Here is a 22,861-nt window from a genome sequence, read left to right as displayed (position 1 = left end):
GTATCTCTTAGATGTATCCTTGAGTGATGAGTCTTTTGCTTTCAGTTCTGTATCCTTGTTTATTGTCATTAGGGTGGTGATCTTTCTGTATCCCTTTTGATTTTAAACTTGATGGTGAGCTATTTTTCATTTTACCGAAGTTTCTTTAAGAGTTCGTTCATTGCCTTCTGTGATATTTTTTATCTGTACAACTATTCTATTGGTGTTCTTTCGAAATCCATTCTGCATTTTTTACCCTCCCCGGTATCATTTAAGTATAGAACAAATTAATTAACAAAAAAAAAAATGTATTATTTTAATTTGCCCTTGTTCTTCCTTTCTTAGAATCTTGACGGGCATATCATAATCTTTGGAAGAGTTGACTTATCATCTCTTGTTTTTGTTTGAAGTTTATTTGCTCAATATGAATGTTCTTTTGGGCCGGGCCTCAAATTAAACGGTTCGGGCTCCATCTCCACCGGTCCGGTCCGCCGATCGCCTCAGACGAAGCCGTGGTTTATAGTAGGGTTTACGAACCGACCTCTCGCTTCCGTTTCCGTTCCATTCTTCGCACGAGGCTTCTATCCGCTGCGTTCGTCGTCTGATCCCGCCCGCACAATTCTTGACGCGGATCCTTCTCCTTCTAGTATATAAGTATCACGCACCGCACCGCCCCGACCTTTGCCTTCATCTTCCCCTCCGATCGACATAGCGCGTGCATTCGACGAGAGGGCGAATCCGTCGCCTCCGATGGGCGTTTTACCAGATGAGTACGTTCGATTTCGATCCCTTTCCGTGAGAAAGAAGACAACGGTCACTTGTTCGATCTGATGAAACCGTTATTTCTCCTTTGGCAGCGCGGTCGCGTCCACCAAGTCGCTCGCCGCGCCCGTCAAATCCGCCGTCGATAAGTTCCAGCTCCTCCCCGCCTTCTTGCGGGTGCGAAATCCTCTTGCAATCTCGATTTGTTCTTGGATTCTTTTGGTTCTTTTTCGTCGCGGGGTTCTTGAAAGGATCTGGTGGTGGTGGATGGGTTTTGGATGCAGGTGAGAGGACTGGTGAAGCAGCACATTGATTCTTTTAATTACTTCATCAACCATGATATCAAAAAGATCATGAAAGCCAACGATCTCCTCGTCTGCCGCCACGATCCCACCTTCTATCTTAGGCAACTGTCGTCTCAATCCCTTCAAATTTGATTTTCTTTGGATTCCAAAGAATTGATCAATCTTTTTGTTTTCCTTTTTTTTTTGTCTTGGTTTAGGTACACTAACATCGAAGTTGGGGAGCCATCAGTGGACGTGGATTTCTCCATCGAGAAACTGACACCGCACCTTTGCCGCCTCTCTGACAGAACGTACGTTGCGTTCCTCTCTGTCCTCCCATTGCTCGAAATATTTTTTAGAAATGGTCACGAATGTCAATCAGTTGCTTAACGTTGCAAGCAGGATTATTAGGTCATATGCCAGCAGTTGTTAGAGCTTTTGGTATTGTATTGTTTGGACAAATGGTTTCGCCAAAGAAACGGATACAAAATAACCCTCATTCTTCTATAGCTTTAGGTTATTCTGATGTTGAAGGTAAAACTAGCACAGGTAAATCTGTCTGATGTTGGTACTTGGTGGGGAATATTTGTAAGATCAGCAGATCAGGAAGAAGTGATTGGAGCGAGTGTGCTAACCAAGTTGTAGCCTGCTGACAGGATACATATGTGTACTTTTAGGTCCCAGATAATATAATCTAGTAATATTCTAATTCTTAAAATAAATCAGGTACACTATTCGTTTTGATAATGAGAGTACCAAGTCAGTCAGTGGGTGCTTTTATTTTTTTTCTACGTCTTCTTGAGTCTCCATTAAGTTCTGGTGATTACATCAAAGCAATCAGGATGAATGCCACTTTACACGGTTGGTTTTCAGACCCTAAACAGGGACAGATCTATCTCCTCTCTATAGCAGGAAGAGCCTTACTTCCTGGCCACTCGTTCTGTCTTTGTGCATTTTTTAATAAATTAAATAATTTAATCTGACAAAACTATCATAACCTGTTTGGTTATCATGTTTACCAACGCAGGTTTCTCAGAGAAAGTAAAACCAGTCCTTTTCAGTCAAAGGCTCTTTTTGGTATTTATATAAAACATTGAAATTCTTTCGTGAAAAATCTGGCATTTGGTAGAACCAAAAACTTAGCTGAACTGTTCAAGAATCAGATGTATGTGCAAACAAATATTGGTCGCAAAATGTTCGAAGTGACCAGAAAACAAATATGCATACATTGCCAAATTTTAATGATGAAAGACAAATATTGATCACACTTTAGATTGTAAAGTTATTATTAAGTCACTAACTCTTAAGCAAAGAAAATCATTTTTAGTGTGGGAATTTCAGGCTTCTCAACCGTAAGTCTTTGGTCGTCCGTGTATCCTAGCTGCATGTTTCAGAAGGCCTGTTCTAGTCACATTTTTATTTGGCATTCCCTTTTGGTCGGAGAACAGTCTTCCTCTCTTGTTGATGTCCATGGACAGAAACACTCTCTTGCTGATATCTGAAAACAATATTTTGTTTATAGTGTTCATTATCCTATTCATATGATAGTTAAAGGCTATAAAAGTTCATTGTGATTGTCTGTTTCCTATGATGGTCAAAGGCCTAAATAAAGGTTCCGGTGACATCTAAATCTCATCAACTTACCTAATTGTTATGCATAGCTATGATGATTGGGTTGCATATTTGTATTCATAAATGGTTTGGTGGGATAAATTATCATACATCCTTTTTTTCTGCTTCAATTTTTACGCGATTCATTCTGTCATAGGTAAAATGGCCAATTTGTTTACTTATATTCTTAGAGAAGCAGTAATAATAAACTAATGTCAAGTTAGACATTTGAGGTAAATTCAAATATATGTGGCTGATGAGGGGTTAAGATTAGAGCAGGAGTTAGGTTTTTTTTATAATTATTTTCCCACCCCCAACAAAGGCATCTTCTTGCATGCAAAATTATGGGGAGTTGTCTATTCAGATTGGGAGAGGGAAGCTGGTTGAAAGTTAATAGAGATGAATTATGCCCAACCCTTTAGGTGAGTTGCTAAAGATGCTAAACATGGTTTTTGCGTATATGGGTACATCGTTGGTTAACATTTATTAGAAATTAATTGAACTTTGAAGTATCAGCATGATCAATATCTTGCCCATCAGTTCTTATGCCAAGTACGGGTCGTTGCATTGGAATGTGATGGATTGTAGCTTTACATGCTCTCCGTATTATGCATTTTTTTCTTCCCTTCTCAGGAAAACTATGCTTTTCGTTGAGACAATTAATCTGTATTATCTCTATGTGTCTCTTGTTTCTAAATTGCTAGCACTTGTGCCTACTGTCGATCAATTTGTATTTTTGCTTGTGCAAGAAAACTCAACTCTCAACAATGGGCAACATTTGCTTTACTCGTGCTAAAATTGAAACAGCTAGAACCTTTTGTTTTGGTAAGTTGTATTACTTGATGCTTATTTTGCAAGGCAATTGATGCCCTGCGGTTGTCTTAAAGTGATAACACCCCAGGTTTTTTTGCTGGAAAGCTTTTATTTGTCCATATATGCATAACTAATTATCAAGTTTGTATTCTTGAAGTCTTTCATAGCATGAATGTAGAGGCCCTGAATTTTTTTAAAAATATTCATTATATAAGGTTAGAATTGAAGATAATTAGTTACCCTGCAGGCATTCCTAAGATGATTATCATGCCTCTGTTGGACAAGAAAGTAACCTAGAATTCGGTGTCTTTTAGAGTGGTTCTTCTGTTTAATTGGTACCTTCTTGGGCGGGATACTCTTTCATACTTTGAGTTTATCCAGATTTATTCGTTTAGCTTCAAGGGAACAGGGGTTAATTGGTTCGATGTTTAGATAGCCTATGTTTTTGATGTTTTTTTTCCTTCATTACATTGATTTCTCTTGTACTATAATACTGCATAACTGGTTAAACATAGGACTTTTGTTTGATGCTGGTCTACATGTGGCTACTTGGCGACAAATCTAATGCTAATGAATTGATTAATGTTGCTCATCTCTTTGAATGGTTTTCTTATTCTGTGCTGTTCTCATCTCGTGTCTTGCAGATATGCTGCACCGATAAAAGTTGATATTGAGTACACAAAAGGAAATCAACCAAATAAGACTCCTGAAGTCAAGGTATTTGAGTCTGACGACATTTGTAGTTGCAAATTATTTCTTTGGAATTTTGTTCACATCAGTAATTGCATATTACTCTTCTGAAATTTGTTCTTTTTTTTTTTTTTTGTGTATCAGAGAGGTTTGGTGATTGGAAGAATGCCAATTATGCTTCGGAGTTGCCGTTGTGCTTTAAGTGGGAAGGATGAAGCTGAACTTTCTAAACTTGGTTTGTCACATATTTTGCATTTTGCCTTGAATGATAGCTTTATGTTAGTTCTTCTAATTGGGTTGCTCTTTCAACTTGGTTTGTTTTCAGGAGAGTGTCCTCTTGATCCTGGTGGCTACTTTGTTGTTAAAGGAACCGAGAAGGTAATTTAGTGGTCATATTATTAAATTATCATTGCTCCTAATTAAGGATCTAAGGTCAATTGAATAAGTATGGTTTTGTTTTGGTTAAGCTAGAATTGCTATCCTTTCCTTTTCTTTTTGATCTGAGCTATGCATGATTGGGATTTAGGATTAAGCAATGTTCCTTCTCTTCTTTTCCTTTATTTCTTGCTTTTTCTTAGTTTTACTTGTCATTTTTGGCTGCTGCATACATGTACCCACTGCATGCTTTTGGCCATTTGTCTCTCTTTAGCTACATGGTGGTTCGGTTTTCCCTTCTGTTTTGTTTCTTGGCCAAACAACCCTGCATGGTAGCCAATTGGGTACTTATTTGATATGGAAATCCCATACCTAATTAACTGTGGTTGGATTGATGGATAAGAGTGTTGGCTTGTGATATCTTTTAAAGTTTGAGTTTTTTTTATTATACATATTCTATGAGAGAACAAGTAATATTTAGAGTGATGTAATTGAATTTTTATGAATGACAATGTCATATCTGATATGACGCTGGTTGGCCTGATGATTTTTCTTTTATCATTCCTCAACCGTGTCTTCTATCATTTAGCCTGTGTTGTCTTCTATTTTGATCGTTTCCTTCAGTGTCTAGTTCTTAACTTCTGCCTCCCGTATAATCCTATGGATAAATGTTGTTTTTACCAGGGTCTGCTGTACCGAATTGTACCGCCTTGTACGGGCGGTATGTACCGGTCCAATAGGTTGTCGGTACGCGGACCGTCTGTTACCATTCCGAGTGCACTGTAGCAGTGCTACAGTACTCGGCACATCTGAGTGTACCGCTCGGTACACCTGGGTGTACTGCTCGGTATACCGTACCGTACCGGTACCGAGCCCAGGTCGAAATACCGGTACGGTACGGTATTGCGAACCTTGGTTTTTACAAGCCATAGAACATCAATGTTCATGCTACAATGGTGAGGGAAAGTGGTGCTAGTGTGTTGCAAATGCAGGATTATTTCAATTGAGATAAAGAACTAAAATCTTGATTTGGGTCCCTTTTAGTGGGATTTTATGGAGCAACAAGAGTTCGGGAAAAAAAACTCCCTTATTAAAACCCTCTTACATATGAGATCATGGAAGCACTTGGGGTATATGATTTTAGTTATCTTTTTTTTGTTGCGTTAATAATTAGTAATAGTTTTTTTAGTTTAGTTCTCTCTTTTAGTTGGTAGTTTGGGATCATAGTCTTAATGAAGGATTGCAATTTCGTGATGGCTGGTTGTGTCGGTCTTTGGTCGGATTGGTATTTACTGGTCTGTACTGGCGGACCATGTGTCGTTATGCAGGGATGTGTTGACAGATCCAAAAAGTGGTCGAAAAGTCCCCCAAAATACCTAACATTTTGTCAAAACCTAAGTCAGGGTCTTATAATCTGAACTAAATGCAAATTTAGTTTAATTTAAATAAAAAATATCCACATAAGGAAGGGATAGCAGATTTATATTTTTCGGACGTTGAGGAGCAACTTTGTGGCACGTTCCGAGTGGTTCTTCCATGGATATTGGATCATCTACAAAGGTACCACTTGAAATATTAGATTATGTCTCGAAACTTTAAGATTTAAACAAATCGAGTAATAATGGATCAGTTGTTGGATATACTTGCTTCTAACACCAAAATGAATGACGAGACTTTATAGTCGGCAGATCAGGGTTCCCAATCCTATGTATTCGTATATCAATATGATACATTTGTCGAACCCAATCTTGAAATTGCTCTCATGATATAATGTAGTAATAAACTGTGTGCCATTGGTGCATCAATGTGGTGACTTGATTATCCTATGTAACATGTGTCCGAGACTCTTGAGGCAAGTATAATTGCGGCATGTATGGGTGGGCAAGTATTGACCCTAATTATTATTAACTAGACAGAATGGTGCTAACACAGATCTAATATAGATGTAATAATCATTAAATCCACTAATCACATAATTAATAAGCTGTGATGATACCTAATTTACTGCAGTTTGGCACTAAAAACATGTGAGTGGCCCTAATCATCAGTAACTAGATGGAATGAAGCTAATCATGTCATAAAATAACTAAGAGGTAGTAAAAGAATATACACCTTTTAATTAGAGTAATCCTCCTCTAAATGACTTGTTAGAATGCCTTGAACCTCCCAAATGAACCTCTAATCATCAAATATCAGCTTTAATTGAGAACAAGAGTCATAATGTGTGAGAAAGAGAGAGTGATTGAGTGAGAAGGAGTGTTATAAGATGTGAGAGTGAAACAGAGTGAAAGAGGGGGAGGAATGGGTTTGAATAGGGTTTCAAATGGGTCCAACAGTCAAATTGGCCGTTGGAACCAAATGAATCTCGGCCATTGAATGATTTCAATCGAAATTTGATTGTTATCTATTGGTACAGGTCGATAACGGTCAAATTCTAATTGTTACGCTCGATACGCAGGTTGTACTGCTCGTTACGATCGCCATTTGTATATACCGCATGGTATTGGGTGGTCCGTGTTTTGGTTGGCTGTCTGACCGGTATGTATAGCCCGTATCGTACCATTTCAAACGGTATGTCAAACCATGGTCTTAACTATATACTAAGCCTTCACTATTAGCAGGACCTTATTAGCTTGCTGGCACTTGTAACCAAGGTATACAGTTTCGAATGATACCGCCCGGTATGGGCGGTACATACCGGTTCGACAGGTTACCGGTACGTGGATCGCCCGTTACCGGACGGAACACTTAAAAGTGGCCCGTATCGGACGATATGGGGTTATATCGGGACGATATGGGGTTATATCGCCCGTTACCGCCCGGCATAGCTTGGTAATGGTCGAAATCGATCGTTACAACTCGGTAACGATCGAAATCGATCGTTACATCTTGGTAACAGTGCTCCAATGGTCAAATTGACTATTGGAGCCCTTTCTCATATATTTTTAAACCCTTCTTCTCCCTTATTTCACTCCATTTCATTCTCATACCCTCTTAAACTATCTCAAATTGTTTTTTCTCACATTTGTGCTCTCCTAAACTCTACAAAACAATGAGTTTTGAATTGAATCGAAGTTAATTTCGGAAGATTAAGAGGAAGAACTTTTTAATCAAAAGATATGTATTCTCTTTCTTTAATTAGAGAGTAATTAAGATCTTTAATGTTATGATTAGTGTGTTTAATATTGCTTAATTCGAAATTAGATACTATTAAGTATCGAATAGGTGTACTGCTCGGTACGCCTAAATTAAGTATCAAATTAGATACTATTGATTAATTCGGAGGATTTTACACCTAAATTAGGTGTATCGCTCGGTACGTCCTGGCATACTACTCGGTACATGGTATCGTACCGAGCCAAGTTCGAAACACTGGTACAGTACGGTATTTCATTTCTTGCTTGTAACTTTGTTGCAGTCTCTTTTTTGCTGTACTATTACATGAATCATGCCTTAACATATACGAATATCGTTATTTGTCAGTTCATTCTGCAATTCTTGGCTCTACTAAAACTGGTTTTTGAAGACATAATATATAAGCTTGTTCCTAATGCTTTGGAGATGCAACTGGAATGGACCATAGTTCCCTTGTGCTAAAACATTATGACAACCTGAAATTCTGAAGTTTTCATGGAAACCATTCTGACCGGAAGATTTTTAAAAGCACTCTTTGGTGGGGTTTTAGCCTTGACGTTTTGGTACAGAAATGTCTAGTTCTTGAGAGATTTTTTTTAAGGAATTTCTACAATACTATGTAGCTACCTTGCTTTTATGTCTTTTTCCCTTCTCTTTTCTTTCATTTGTGTATTGAGATGAGTTGGATAGGCGCTTTACCTATCCTTTGTAAAAAAAAAAAGTTACTTCTTATTAGTTGGAACTGAGAGGTATGACTTCTTTCTGTCTTTTTTTTCAACTTTATGACCACATGTTACAATCACTGACATTACGTTGTGGATTCCAGGTGATTTTGATACAAGAGCAACTCTCCAAGAATCGTATCATCATTGACACTGATAGTAAGGGACGGTGCGTCTTAGTTATGATCTTTTATTTGCAAAAATCATTAAGTAATATGATTTAATTGTGCCTGTTTGTTCCTGTCCTCGGTGAATTTTTTCTTTTAGTAGAAGATACATGAAGAGAAAGTAGCTAAGGGAAGCCCTAATTATCCATGGTGTGGGGTTGATATTGATGAAAATTGCTCACCCCCTTGTAGTGTTTTGTTCCTTGCTGCACTGATGCTATTTATATTACGGTTCTCATTTTTCTGGTTACTCTCCATATTGAGAATCTCTTTCAGTAATGCCTAATGTGAAATACATTTGATAAATGATTCTTGCTTAAAGGAATGGCCAAATATCACTCTAGTTTCATACCAGGTATGATTGCATGCCTTGTTGAAAAAAAAAATTAGACAAAGGCCTTCTAAGTAGTAAGTACATTTGCTGGATTATTTTAAGCACTTCTACATCAGATAAAGAGTCAGAACTGCAGATTGTAAAAGCTTGGCTAATCAATATAACATTATTTAACTAGTACTAGATGGTGGAATCTAAAAACAATTGTGAGAATTTTTATAGTATGATGACAAATATGGGGTCTCAACATGAATGGGAATGATGCTATTGTCATGTGGATTTTGATGGCTACTAACATCAAAAGCAATGCAAAAGATGGTGGTGGTGTGAGGAGGTCTAAAGAATTTTCACTATAAAAGGCCATTTTTTGATAAGCACTAGGAGTATTGGGATTATTGGATTGTGAATGCATATTTATTGAATTGCCAAAGCTAGGGATAGGGAGAGTAGAGGTTTAGGTGACATGGTGCATAAATGGTGAGCACTAAGAGGTATTTATATATGATATATAACCTATATCATTGTTGATCCGTTTTGGTGCCTGTCAATGCCGATGTTTCTGAGAGGAAGAAAAAGGAGAGAGGACAGGGATGGTGAAGGAAGACGAAGGAGGAGGAGGAAGGAAGAAGATGAGATAACAAAGGAAAAGGATGAAGGAGTAGAGGGAGGAAGCCGAAGGAGAGGCAGTAGAGCAGAGGAAGGAGGAAGTGATAGAGGAGGAAATAAACTTGTCGTCAGCACACGATGAGCGGCAGGTGGCGACTGGTGACAACGTGAGGAGAGTCACGCTCATGTTTGGGCAAAGAGGGCTCGCAAACGTGAGCTCTAAATGCTTAAACAAGTCAGAGTAGATCGAACAAGGACGATTTGCATATTGAACCAATACGTACCGTCCATTTCGTCCATCGCCCATTTCTAACTAGTTCAGGCGAAATGGCGGTCCTTGATATAGATATTGAGGAGAGACGAAGACATTATTTCTATAAACCTTGTAATGAACTTTTTGCAACGAATCTAGCTTTATTGATAGGAAATAGTTATAAATTTAGGATTATTTATTTATTTGTAAAATTAAAGTGAACAAGGTAAAGAGAGCTTTGAAGATGATAATAATAGGTTAGAGTGCAGGATTATATCATATCCCATTGAGGTTTGAAATAATGTACCAGATCAAATGATTGTTCAGTTGACTAATGGAGAAGCTTTTTGGTATTGGTTTAAAAGAGTAGGGGTGATATTCAGAGTTGTTTTATTTATTAGGAATTTAGATAATGAGTCAAGTTATGGAACTTTAAAAATTATGATATGAGACAAGTATATATGGGGATCAGTATGACTTTGTGTTCGGGACCATATAAGTTATTTATTTATTTAAATGATGTGGTATTTGGAATTTTTGAAAAGAAATGAGTATGTGGTAGTTATGTTCATCTAATAAAGATATATATGCAGATAAGTATATGTATTGCAGCCTCATAATGTGCTTGTAGAATTTCTTCTACAAGCAAAGAATTCAATATTGGTTATGGGACCTATGCCAGCATATTGACACATGGTACCTTTGCATGTACTAAGGTAGTGTTTGCTGGTTTGGGAGAGGGTGGAGGGGGGAAGGAAGGAGAAGAAGGAGGTGGTGGAGGAGGAGGAGGAGGAGGAGGGAGGAGGAGAAGAGAACTAACAGGTAATGGCCTGCCATCAACAGCGTGCAAGAGGTGGTTCAACGTGATTCCTTCTTCAGCATGCAAGAGGTGGCTCATGAGAAGAGATTTCTGCCCTAAACACATGTTTTTTCTTTTTCTGAAAATAATGGGAACCGGACAGTGGGAGAAGAGGCAGTCTTGTGTCTCCGTTTATCCTCAGACCGGCAAATTCTGGTCGGTGTGAACTGGTTCAGATGGTTTTGAATTCCTTGTTGAAACTGTGTTCCTTACTTTTAACTAATGTTTTTGCGTTTGCTAAATGTTATGTGCCATTGATCATCTTGGGGGTTGTCTAATGATCAAGGCCACTCAGCCAACTCAACAATTCCAGCAGTAGCAGAAGTTACGATGAATCTGTAGGAATTCACAGTTGTTGCTTTTAGTTGCAACAGCAGTATCTGCTGATTCTGATGGCAGAAACCACAACCATTGGCGTTATAGAAACTTGGAAATAAAAGAAACTGCAAGGAGTATGACTTGAAAATTGCCTTCTAGGTGATAAAATAGTTGTCTAATGTTCAACTGCCGAAATGATTGCTGCTGGTGTAAATAAACAAACTGTAGCTGCCCTCAGTTTGGGCAAGCACCTTGGTGGTTCTTGAATATTTCAGAAAGCTGAAGTACATGTTATCGTCTTGGTTGTATATGCTATGTATATATTTTGGGTGGCTGAACGGATTACTGTGATAATATATGGATGATAGTGTTCCTTTACATTTTGAATTGTGCAGTGTTGGATGTTTTTCTTTGCATTCTCAATATGACTGCTTATCTTTAATATGTAAATTTACATGTATCATTTTTTGATATTTGTTCGAGTAAATTTGATAGTACAATGATGGCAATCTAATTTTGATCAGGGTCACAGCATCTGTTACTAGTAGCACACACGAGACAAAAAGCAAAACTGTTTTCTTTATGGACAAGGATAAGATATATCTACAACTCAATCAGTTCAGTAAACCGGTAGTAACTTACAAGGCTTTATTTTTGTTGATTTGATTTGTGGGTAGTTGTTTTATTTGTTCTTGTTGTGTTAGATTCCTATCATGGTGATTATGAAGGCTATGGGAATGGAAAGTGATCAAGAGATTGTACAAATGGTTGGAAGGGATCCACGATATAGCGGTCTCCTCCTCCCTTCAATTCAGGTAGCCTTCAGCTCCAACATAATTACATTTTTAAACTACTTGTATGCATCTGCTCCATGTAAGTATGTTACATTAGTTAATGTATCCATCTCTTGTAATCTGGTTTGTTATACACCTTAGACGGATTGGAGAACTGAGAGGTTGCATCTGTTATTCAAATTAACAGAACATGCTTCACAAGAGCCAATATTGTAATTTGCATTTCATTACACACACTAAGGAATGTGTTTGATGGAGGTAAAGTGATTGAAATCAGGACACTTTGGTCTACACTAGGCATGGGAGATAGGAAGGCCGACCCAAGATGAACGTGGATTTGGGTTCAATTGGTTTGTTTTCATTTCGGTTTAGTTATTTCTTTTTCTTTGAAAATTTTGGTATTTTAATGGAAGTTTTTGTAATAAATATAAGTTGTCATATGGCAACATCGCCTTTCTACTTCGGTTTCCTAGATTGTCCAAGAAGAAGAAAATGGAAGCCAATGAAGCCAAAGATAGAAGAAACCATGGTATGCAGTACCGAATGGCACCGCCCGGTACGGGCGGTACGTACCGGTCCGACGGTATACCGGTACGCGGACTGCTCGGTACCGGACGGAACGTGCTACAGTGCTACAGTATTACACTGTAGCAGTGCTGCAGTAAAGAAGAAAATATATAAAATTGTTCGGTACACCCTGGTGTACCGTTCGGTACGCCCTGGTGTACCGTTCGGTACGCCCTGGTGTACCTCTCGGTATGCCAGTACCGTATCGTACCGAGCCAACCTCGAAACACCGGTACGGTACGGTATTGCATACCTTAAGGTCTGCCATACCGAAGCGTACCGCCCGGTACCGGGCGGTACGTACCGGTCCGGCAGGTTACCGGTACGCGAAGCGCTCGGTACCGCTATAGTGCTATAGTATTTTTACTGTAAAATTGTTCGGTACACCAGGGTGTATCGCTCGGTACACCCTGATGTACCGCCCAGTACACCGGTACCGTACCGTACTGAGCCCGGGTCGAAACGTCGGTACGGTACGGTACGACGAACCTTGCTGTTAACAGTATACTATCGAAGTGAGAAGAGTGAGTAAGAGGAAGACCGAGGCTGCTGACTGAAAGCAGCGGTAGCGGTAGCAGTAGCAGCGTTAGCGGGAGTGACGACAGTGGCAGCGGCAGTAGTAGCGACAACGATGAGCAGCGACAGCAACAATGAGCAGTGATTGTGGCAGCGGCGAGCAGTGACAGTGGCAGCGACAATGGAGAGCAGCGACAACGGAGAGTGGCAACGACAACGGAGAAGAAATCTCGACGGTAAAATCACGAGCAGGGTTAGGATTGGGGAAGTCGCGAGAGGGATGTTGGGAGGCTAATATCGGTGCTTTAGTTGGTTCGAACCAACCAACAAAAGTACTAGAGTCCGAACCAGACCTAAAACGTTGGTTCGGTTGCCTGATTTAACCTGGGCGCTCGCCCGAAGCGCCTGGCGCCTGGGCTCGGGCGCGCGCCTCTTTGAAGCGCGCTGCTTGGAAATGAAGCGAGGCGCTCGGGCCTTGCCTCGCCTCGCCCGAGCGCCTATTGAAATCACTGTTTTTTAGTGAATGAATGAATCAGAATGTTAGTGTGAGTTTACATCGCCATGAAGTGAGCTCGGAGTACTTAGAGTGAGTTGAAGAAGTTATCTCCCGTCTTTCTCTCATCTCTTCCCCAATTATCTTACTACTCGAATTTCCAAAATCCCTGCTGTCTTAAGCTTTTCTTCAACTTCACAATTTAACAAACCCCACATTGCTGAAAACGAGATGTTATTGGAGCCACTTAGTGTTGGAGACTAGTGGATTAACTTCATATCAAGTTAAGCTGGTCGAAAGCCTTCTTCGACTGGAGCTGCAGGTTGGGTTTCAAGCACAAGCTCCGGTCAGTGCAGAGGTAAGCACAAGGTGCGGAAAGCCTTCTTCTATTCTATTTATTCAGGCACCTATTTTGACTGCAAGAACCGGAGAACGAAATCCATCCCGATGATCTACTGAGTAGGATTCTTCCTTGGAAAGTGTCGGGTATCGGGCGAGGGCTTGGAGCGCTAACTCTAGGGAGTGTGCAGTCTGTCTTTCAAAAGGATTTGGATCTACTTGTTCCTTTATTATTTAGAATTATTTCTTCCATGAGTTGAGCATGCTTTATTGAATCTCCTCCTTCGTTATGTCTTTCTTTTTTCTCCACTTCTCTTCCAGTCCCCTAAGCTCTGTCACCCTTTTAGGTTGTCCTATGTTATATTTGGTATAAGAGCTTGGTTTGTCTGTAATAAGTGACCAATCTTATGCAGACAGAGCGATTACTTATTGTGTAATCCCAACAAAAGTTTTTTGTCTTTAAAAAACGAACTACTTGACATCAAAGTTTGCTTAGATGACTTGAATACAACATTAGCTTCCCTTAGGAGGATCCAATATGCTGAAAGGGCAGAAATTTCAAGGATCTGGTATCAAAATTAGGGTGGTGATAATTTAAATCATGCTGAGACTGATCTCAGGATGGTGATAATCTTCGGCATGAATGTTATGATTGTAATGTAGGAATCCTAGAGAAATAATCTTTGGTCAATTCAAAAAAAAAAAAAACCCCTACTTTTTCATGAGATATGATGAATAAATAATCCATTTAGTTTAAGGTAAGAACCAAGGTTTTTAATTTCGAATGATACCGCCCACAGAAGATTGAGGTGGAACCTAGAAGCAAAAATTATGTTTGGCAAGGAATTGTATTGTGTTTGTTCTGCTCCATATTGGGTGGCAATCCCTTCTTTAAAATTCAGAACGAAACATCAATTGTCTCAATAAAAAGAACTGAAACCCATTGAGATGTCTTTGATTTATTCGACTTGCTTGTAATAGGTGAATGAACTCAAAGCATAGAATTTGCAGCCTGAACTCATAAAGGTAGGGCTGTGGTTAACCTTGATGTAAGGGTCAATGACTTGAACCTCTAATTAGATCCTATCGATTAGGTTCAACTGCTCGGCTAATGCATGTCCTGGCCAAAGGGGAAAATAAGCTTTGGACGACCGGTGCTTGCTGATGCTCACTGGCAGAGTATTGTATGAGTGTTCATATCTTGTTCTCACTGTTGCCATATTTTTTTTTATTTTTTTGCCATTGGTGAGAATATTTATTGTTTTCCCCTTATCATCAGATTTATCGATTTGAACTTTGCATCATCATCTCTAGTTTTTCCCCATTGTGCTACATTTTAGTTCTGCTTGTTTCGGCATGCCAGCATGTTTCATTAGGCCAGCTGCTGGCATTGTTGCGCTGCTGTTTCTTAAAGTATATATATTATATACATATATACATATACATATACATATACATATATATGTATATATATACATATACATACATATACATACATATATACATACATATACATATACATATATATATATATATATATATATATATATATATATATATATACATATACATATATATTTCTTGTTTGTTCGCCTTGCAGCTGACTGACAGCTAATTATATTTTTGTCAAACTTATGCTTGCTTATCAGGAATGTGCATCTGAGAGGATCTATACACAGCAACAGGCATTAGATTACCTAGATGGAAAGGTGAGTTTTTTCAATTTTTGATATGTACAGCTTCCTTTTATATTTCTCTTTAATATGATATGCACATACTCTATCAGGGTTTATTTTGAATAGTTTGCAATGAATTTATTAGTTTTATCGGATGAACACTGCTAATGTGCAAAATGTAAATATTCAGTTATGTAATATTTTTCGTCATGTGAATTGTATCTGTTTTATCTAGCTTCAGTTGTTCTGATTCCAATGGAAAGTCTTGATGTGATAGCAAGAGTTGAGGGCTGATAATTTACTGCTTTTCATTAGCTGTTTTGTTGAAAGCCTTGAAGTGTGAGATGCATGCCTTGGTCTTTGTAAGATGCTAATTTGTGGGGCTTGAAGATTGCCTGTTTGTCCATCCTGTTTTGTATTGCTGTGGTGTAGGATTAGGCATAGTTCCAATGTCTTGATGAGCATAGCTTACTTAAGGATGTCCACAGGTTTGTTATGGCAAGGTCAAGCTTCAGTTTGTCCAACACTGATGTTCTGTTTTAACTAGCTTCAGTTTCTCCAACATGGATGTTCTGTTGTTCTGATTCCTATGGAAAGTCTTGATGTGATAGCAAGAGTTGAGGGCTGATAATTACTGCTTTGCATCAGCAGTTTTGTTGAAACCCTTGGAAGTGTGAGATGCATTCCTTAGTCTTTGTAATATGCTCATTTGTTGAGCTTGAAGATTCCCTGTTTGTCCATCCTGTTTTGTATTGCTGTGTGTAGGATGAGGCATGGTTCCAATGTCTTGATGAGCATGGCTTACTTAAGGAAATCCACAGGCATGTTTTTGGCAAGGACAAGGGTGAACATGCAATGGGCAGGACATGAGTGGAAACCACAAGGCTGGCCCAATTTTGGCACAAAGTTTTTCCATGGGTGGGTAATCATAAAGAAGTAATGCAAATTCACCTGGACAAGAATGTACTTATCAGTAAGGATGTGAACTGGCATGCAAACTGCCCAATTTCAAGCAGTCCCTAGGCAGTACATGGCTTATCACCTTGTAAGCCTTATGAATTGGGCTTACTGTCTTATGCTCGGTAATGGCCCTGGACTAGATGGTATGATCTGGTCATTGTTACCAGTATTCAAAATCGAAAACCTTGATCTTCGGGGCTTATGGTTCAGTTGGTATGGTCTAGTATAAAAAATTGAGAACTTAATCTTAAATATTGTTCGGAAATGATAGTATTGTCTAATATAGTTCTGTTACAAAATTAAGTGCCGATTTAGATGTGTTTTTATAACAAATTTTGTAACTTCTGCTTGAAAACATCCAAAATATATGATGATTTGGTTTATACTTTTAAGCTTCATATTAGAGACAACTATGGGTCACAGGGCAGTATAGTTGTAACCACAAGGTCTGAAATATCAGTCGTGCTTATACCAACCTCAGATGGAATTATATGTACCATTACTGACTAGCTATGAGTGTTGGTATGGGTCTAGATCCATTGGTAGTAACAGGTCCAGTCAATTCAGTATCCATACGTGACCTCTCTTTGATGCATATACTATATATTACATGTGATTTCCTATCTTAACATTTTTATGACCTGTTATCAATTATTGTCCTTGTGTAGATATAGATTAGCTTTATACAAATAATGCTTGAACTAACTCAAAATTAAAACTTAAATGCTCCATTAATGTCTACATTAAAAGTTAATGCTTAGTTGCTGATGAAAATCTAGAACGCCAAATGAATGCTTTTAACAAAAATGTTACTGGGATAATCCAGAATAAAAGAGAGCTCTAATTGAGGAGGGGTGGTAGTCTCACAAATTGGAGAGGAAATGAGAGAAATAGTGAAGAAAGATTTTTAAGCATCCCTGGATGAAAATTTCAGCTAAAGAGGAGCTTGAGTTGGAAAGGGATTCGGCATTTGGCTTCCTGCCCAGTGTAAGGTCTCAAATACCAAGTGGTAGGCTTTGTATCTGACAAGTACCAGCTGATAATCTCGTTATAAGCCCCTATTAGTCACTGTTGGTGGGTCCACTTACTGGTCCATGGCCAGTCAGCAGTATTTTAAACCATGGTCGAACATACTGTTCCAGGTTTTAATATGCAGTTTGTACAGCATAATCGTAGAATATGTTATACACAGGAAAAACTTCTATCATACAGTTGTGTTTACTAATTCAAAGAACCAAGAGTTAGAGCCAAGCCTGGTGAATTTCTATGGTCTCTATCTTTTCTATAATAATTTACATATATCTATCTGAAACGTTTCTTTTCTGGATTTTACAGGTTGGAAGTTCTAATTCTGCGAGAGCTGGGAACAGAAAGGTGCTTTGATTAGCTGAATATTAGATGAATTTGTGCTCAAGCTATCGAACGCTCGTTTTGCAACATGTTTCATGGGAGCATTGTGAATTTAAGGATCAAACTATTTAGCGCATGTCATGCAAAAATTATTCGAATGTTTTGCATCATCATGAACTTTTATACTTGGGGCGTATGAATTCCCTGCATAGCATTGAATATAGCTGGGGTTGAGTGCATGTTGTTCCTCTGCGTTTGTCTTATGATGCTCAAGAAATATGCGTGTTGGTTTTTATGTTCAACAAAATTCTCATGTCTGCAGGAAGGGCTAGCTAAGGCTATTCTTCTTGATGTATTTCTTGCAAATGTTCCGGTACAGTATATATTCCCCAGATTTAAGCATGTATGTTGATTTGTTTTCAGTAAAAACTTTCAGCCTCATGTGCTTTGTAGGTATTCCGAGGTAATTTTCGTCCTAGATGCATATATGCTGCTGTAATGTTAAGACGCATGTTGGATGCAATTCTCAATACAGACACATTTGATGATAAGGTGTGGTGAAAATATAAAATTTTGATTTCATTGTCAAATTTAGTAATAATTTATCTCTTAATATTTCACTTACATTAGGATTGTGGATATCTATATATATCAACTTGGTGCCTTTGATATTGTTGTAAATGAAGTGGATTAACTGTAGGTTCACATTTTTTCATGGTTATCTCCTGTGGTTTTCTTTCATGATATATAATGCACAAAATTTAATAAATATTGGCTATACAATTTTTGTATGCTTAAATTGTTGTCCTGTTCACATCAAGGTTTTTAATCTCGTATCGTATTGATGTATCAAGATTTTCTCGGTACAGTACGATACCAACGTATCGAGCGGTACGTCTAAAATAGGCATTAATCTCTCCAAAAATACCTAAAAAATAAAAAAAAGAGTTGCACGTTTTAGCTGAAAATGATATTTAAATTTATAAAAAATGGAGTCATTAGAAAAAAGTTAACTAATGAAACATTAAAAGCTGAAATCTATGGTTCATCCTATCATAAACTGATTTTTCCTTAAAATTATATCGCAATAATTCCTGCATGTTTTAGCTGAAAATGATATTTAAATTTATAAATCTGAAGTATTGGACAATGACTTGTATCATATTATCTTCTTGAAATCATTGTTAAGACAATTTCATGTACTGTTTCTAGAATTTCAGCAGCTTTATGCTTTCATTTCAATTCAATGAGTTGCAGTAATCCTCTTTGAGACTCCATCAACACTTGTTCTACATCAAATTGCTACCAAAAATTCCTGGTTTAACAAGAAATTCTAACAATCAACATCAAAGCTGAAATCTATGGTATCGCTGGTACAAGTCGGTAATGGTAGAAATTTTGACCGTTATCGCCTGGTATAGCCTCGTATCACTCGGTACGGGGCCAAAACCTGATACCACCTGGTAGCGGGCGGTCCATTTGCCGGTTTGCTGCGGATTGTTACTTACGTTCGTACCGGGTGGTACGTATGAAATTAAAAACCCTGATTCACATAAAATGTGTATTCTTTTGGTTTATTGCATATAATACTAGAAAAATAGTTTCATAACTTCTCTCTATCCTCAGCGCCTATGCTTTTTTTTTCTCATTACTAACTCAACCTAGTTTAACTTCTTTAAACAGTAATTGCAGCTGATAAATAAATGCCAATTTTGTTTTTCATGCATGTTTATCTATTGTAGTTTTGTTACTGCAGCTCTTTCTGGGGATTGGGTCTGGGAGGTTCTTGTGCAATTATCAAAAGAAAAATGTGCCAAGGCTAATATCAAGATATTGATTTGGATGGACCATTCAAACAAAGATGAGATCATGATCAGTCAAATCACTTGATTTGTATCAGGACAGAAAATGAAAAAGGAAAATAAGTTGATTAATAAAAATAAAATGCTTAATTATTCAGTAACTGAAAAAAGGGAAGTCCTTAGTGTATAAGGTTCCCGTCAATGCAGGGTCAATATGTTATCTCTAAATATAGAGAGACTGATTTTGTCATTCGAACCCTGGTCTAATTATTTAGATCGGGCTGCAAAGGAGCAATTCTAATTATTTAGCAACTCTAAATTCCAATAAATATCAGGGGATTTTTTGACGATGATGTTGCATTAACTATATATTTTTGATGTCAATATCAGGATTATGTGGGTAACAAGCGGTTGGAGCTATCGGGACAACTGGTTTCCTTGCTCTTTGAGGTCAGTTACAGATGTCATAGGCTTGTCTCATGTGAATACTTGAAGACTAATAGTTTTGCATTTATTGAAACTTGTTTTTGCAGGATTTATTCAAATCAATGAATGCTTTTGCTCTAGAACTTGTCAACAGAGCATATGAACACGCTAGCCGTTCTAGTCCTCTGGATTTTATCCATGTAAGTTGCAATAAATTTTAGAAACTTGTATTAATATGGCAAAATATCTCGTTTGGCTACCAGATATTGTATGTTTCGGCATATTTGTCTTCATGTACACGTCTCTTGCATATACACCAAGCATCTAAAAGTTTACCCTAGGGCATGTTTCTTCTTTTACGGAGATGATTTTGTCTAACATCTTCTGTCACTGTTATGCACACAGTCTCTTATCTATAACATTGTATGTCTGCAATTTCATCCAGACTTCCTCCCCTTTAACTAAATAATCTGAATGAGCCATATCAATTTTTAATACTGATAATTTTATTGATCTTGCTATGGAGGACATGTTTTATCAACGAAAGACAGAAATTAATATATCAATTAAGATGCCTTCATTTTATTGGAATTCATCCATTTAATTATTTTGCGATGATGAATACTTGCACAATGTGACCTGTGTAAAATAAATCACCAATTATTAATATAATCTGGTTTTGTTCCTTAGTGATATTACAAGTAGGATGCAGATATTCTCCTTATGCAAGTCCTGGATTTACCTATCTGGATTATGGACCTTTGTGATATCTGTGTTATGTTTTATTCTCTATTTCCATCAGCATTAGAATTAACAAAATGAGAAAACAACAGCTATTTGTAACATGATGTTGTAATACTGAAAATTTTATTGATCTTGCTATGGAGGACATGTTTTATCAACGAAAGACAGAAATTAATATATCAATTAAGATGCCTTCATTTTATTGGAATTCATCCATTTAATTATTTTGCGATGATGAATACTTGCACAATGTGACCTGTGTAAAATAAATCACCAATTATTAATATAATCTGGTTTTGTTCCTTAGTGATATTACAAGTAGGATGCAGATGTTCTCCTTATGCAAGTCCTGGATTTACATATCTGGATTATGGACCTTTGTGATATCTGTGTTATGTTTTATTCTCTATTTCCATCAGCATTAGAATTAACAAAATGAGAAAACAACAGCTATTTGTAACATGATGTTGTAACTTAATGGCTTTGCAGTATATAAAGCAAGATTTTATCACACATGGCTTAGAAAAAGCTATCTCAACAGGTAATTGGGATTTAAAACGGTTTAAAATGCACCGAAAAGGTGTATCTCAGGTAATGATTTCTCCCTTCTCTACTCTTTTTTGGGCTTTATCTCTTTAGTATAAATACTGAAGTAGTTTCATGTCCTGCTTCTCAGGTTGTTTCAAGATTATCATACATAGCAGCTTTAGGCCATATGACCCGGATATCACCACAGTTTGAGAAGACTAGGAAAGTAAGTGGACCAAGGGCCCTGCAACCAAGTCAGGTAATCTCTTTCAGTGCCTGCTTGAAAGTTTCCTTAGATGTCTATACCATTTCATTCCTTGGTGTTTGGTTTTTGATGTATATAAAATGTATCTGTAACAGTGGGGTATGCTTTGCCCTTGTGACACTCCCGAAGGAGAAGGTTGTGGGTTGACAAAAAACTTGGCTTTGATGACTCATGTCACAACTGATGAGGAGGAAGGCCCGCTGATTTCTCTGGTTTGTCACTTGTTTAAATATTACATCTCTATTACTTAAGATTGGCTTCAACTTTTGGATCTCAAACTTGTTTAATTTTTCTAGTAGCACTACAGGTATCTATGTATATTCATGTCCTGAGAAGAATTGAGGTTTTTTATTTGTAAATGGTGTTTGAAACAGAACTGGGCTAGGATTGGCTGGGTAAGACTAGATAATCAGTGTTTGTCACAAAAACAACCTTTATGCTTGCAATTGCTAACTTTGACCCTTTCCAAAATTTTGGGAGCCCTGTGCACTGATCTTCCCTTGATATATAGTTATGTGGAACTGGATTAGGATGAGTTGGGTTGCCAAACACCTCAACCTGTTCCTGTACTCGAATTAGTGTTAGGTTGCATATCTTTTTCCAATCTTGCTTGTCTTGTCATTGATTTAGCTGATTCGGCACTCTAACAATACCTGCTCACAAAGGGTCAGCTTATTTGCAATCTCTCTTGCAAAGGTGGAGCATTTGCAAAAAGGAAAAAGGAAAGGTGTTAATGGTTGAGTGGACACAAGGGTAAAATGCTATCGTCACTTTACAAAAGGACAAGGATGCAGATTGAAAAACAATTGAAGGCTTTGTTAGCAGCAAGATACTTGCAATTTTTGAACGACTACAGCAATGGATTCTAAGGGGCGGGACAAGGCCTAACCACCATCTAGCACTTGAAGACTTCCAACAAGCAAACCCACTAAAGATATCTAGTGGCCCCTTGAGTATTAGCCAAGAGTTCCTATTCTCCTTGTGCCTCTTGGAGGCTTCGAGGGGGCTGTGCTGGCTGATGTTTTTACTAGCTCTGCTTAGCAGAATCCCTCACATAGCATGGGAGAATGGGGTTGTTTTTTCCCTGGTTTGGCCCTCTGTGAAGGTCATTCAACAGATTAACTTGCAGATTGGTTTTCTACAATTGTGAGATTCAAATGCAAGCCAAAATGAGGTTGCTGGGATTCCACATGACTCACCATGTTACAACAATACAGGAAATTAAGGACAAAACAAAGTGACTGATTGCTAGAGCAAAAAGGTTGTCTATCATTGTGGTTTAGCTGCGAGTGTTTCGTGAAATTTCTCCTACCTTTCTGTTGAGACCCTCATCAATTTGCACTTGGATGCTTAAATGATCTCATTTTCATGCTTAGTAACATTCATTGGTTTCCAACTTGCTTCTCTTGGGAAGGTCCCACTGCTGAACTTGTGGACGTCATCTCCGACATGCACTTGAATGCCGAAGGGAACTCTTCATGCCTCAAAGCATC

The 22,861-nt window shown here is 38.0% G+C and overlaps 1 protein-coding gene across 1 annotated transcript in view; it reads left to right on the top strand.

The window, feature by feature from the left end:
- Nucleotides 1–537: 537 nt before the first annotated feature.
- LOC103973003 (DNA-directed RNA polymerase III subunit 2) overlaps nucleotides 538–22,861 on the top strand; it is a 39,109-nt gene continuing 16,785 nt past the window's right edge. Inside the window, exons 1-19 of the mRNA XM_009387453.3 lie at nucleotides 538–749; nucleotides 837–918; nucleotides 1,026–1,147; nucleotides 1,244–1,336; nucleotides 4,094–4,166; nucleotides 4,284–4,374; nucleotides 4,465–4,517; nucleotides 8,476–8,540; nucleotides 11,433–11,538; nucleotides 11,613–11,723; nucleotides 15,267–15,326; nucleotides 17,589–17,627; nucleotides 17,926–17,976; nucleotides 18,057–18,155; nucleotides 19,796–19,855; nucleotides 19,939–20,031; nucleotides 21,065–21,166; nucleotides 21,252–21,362; nucleotides 21,464–21,580. Of these exons, the coding sequence (XP_009385728.2) occupies nucleotides 730–749; nucleotides 837–918; nucleotides 1,026–1,147; nucleotides 1,244–1,336; nucleotides 4,094–4,166; nucleotides 4,284–4,374; nucleotides 4,465–4,517; nucleotides 8,476–8,540; nucleotides 11,433–11,538; nucleotides 11,613–11,723; nucleotides 15,267–15,326; nucleotides 17,589–17,627; nucleotides 17,926–17,976; nucleotides 18,057–18,155; nucleotides 19,796–19,855; nucleotides 19,939–20,031; nucleotides 21,065–21,166; nucleotides 21,252–21,362; nucleotides 21,464–21,580 (1,548 nt within the window). The 5' untranslated portion in view covers nucleotides 538–729. The remainder of the gene's footprint in view (nucleotides 750–836; nucleotides 919–1,025; nucleotides 1,148–1,243; nucleotides 1,337–4,093; nucleotides 4,167–4,283; nucleotides 4,375–4,464; nucleotides 4,518–8,475; nucleotides 8,541–11,432; nucleotides 11,539–11,612; nucleotides 11,724–15,266; nucleotides 15,327–17,588; nucleotides 17,628–17,925; nucleotides 17,977–18,056; nucleotides 18,156–19,795; nucleotides 19,856–19,938; nucleotides 20,032–21,064; nucleotides 21,167–21,251; nucleotides 21,363–21,463; nucleotides 21,581–22,861) is intronic.

This window comes from Musa acuminata, chromosome BXJ1-4, assembly GCF_036884655.1.
Source record: "Musa acuminata AAA Group cultivar baxijiao chromosome BXJ1-4, Cavendish_Baxijiao_AAA, whole genome shotgun sequence".
NCBI lineage: Eukaryota > Viridiplantae > Streptophyta > Magnoliopsida > Zingiberales > Musaceae > Musa > Musa acuminata.
This window is presented reverse-complemented; position numbering and strand designations above follow the sequence as displayed.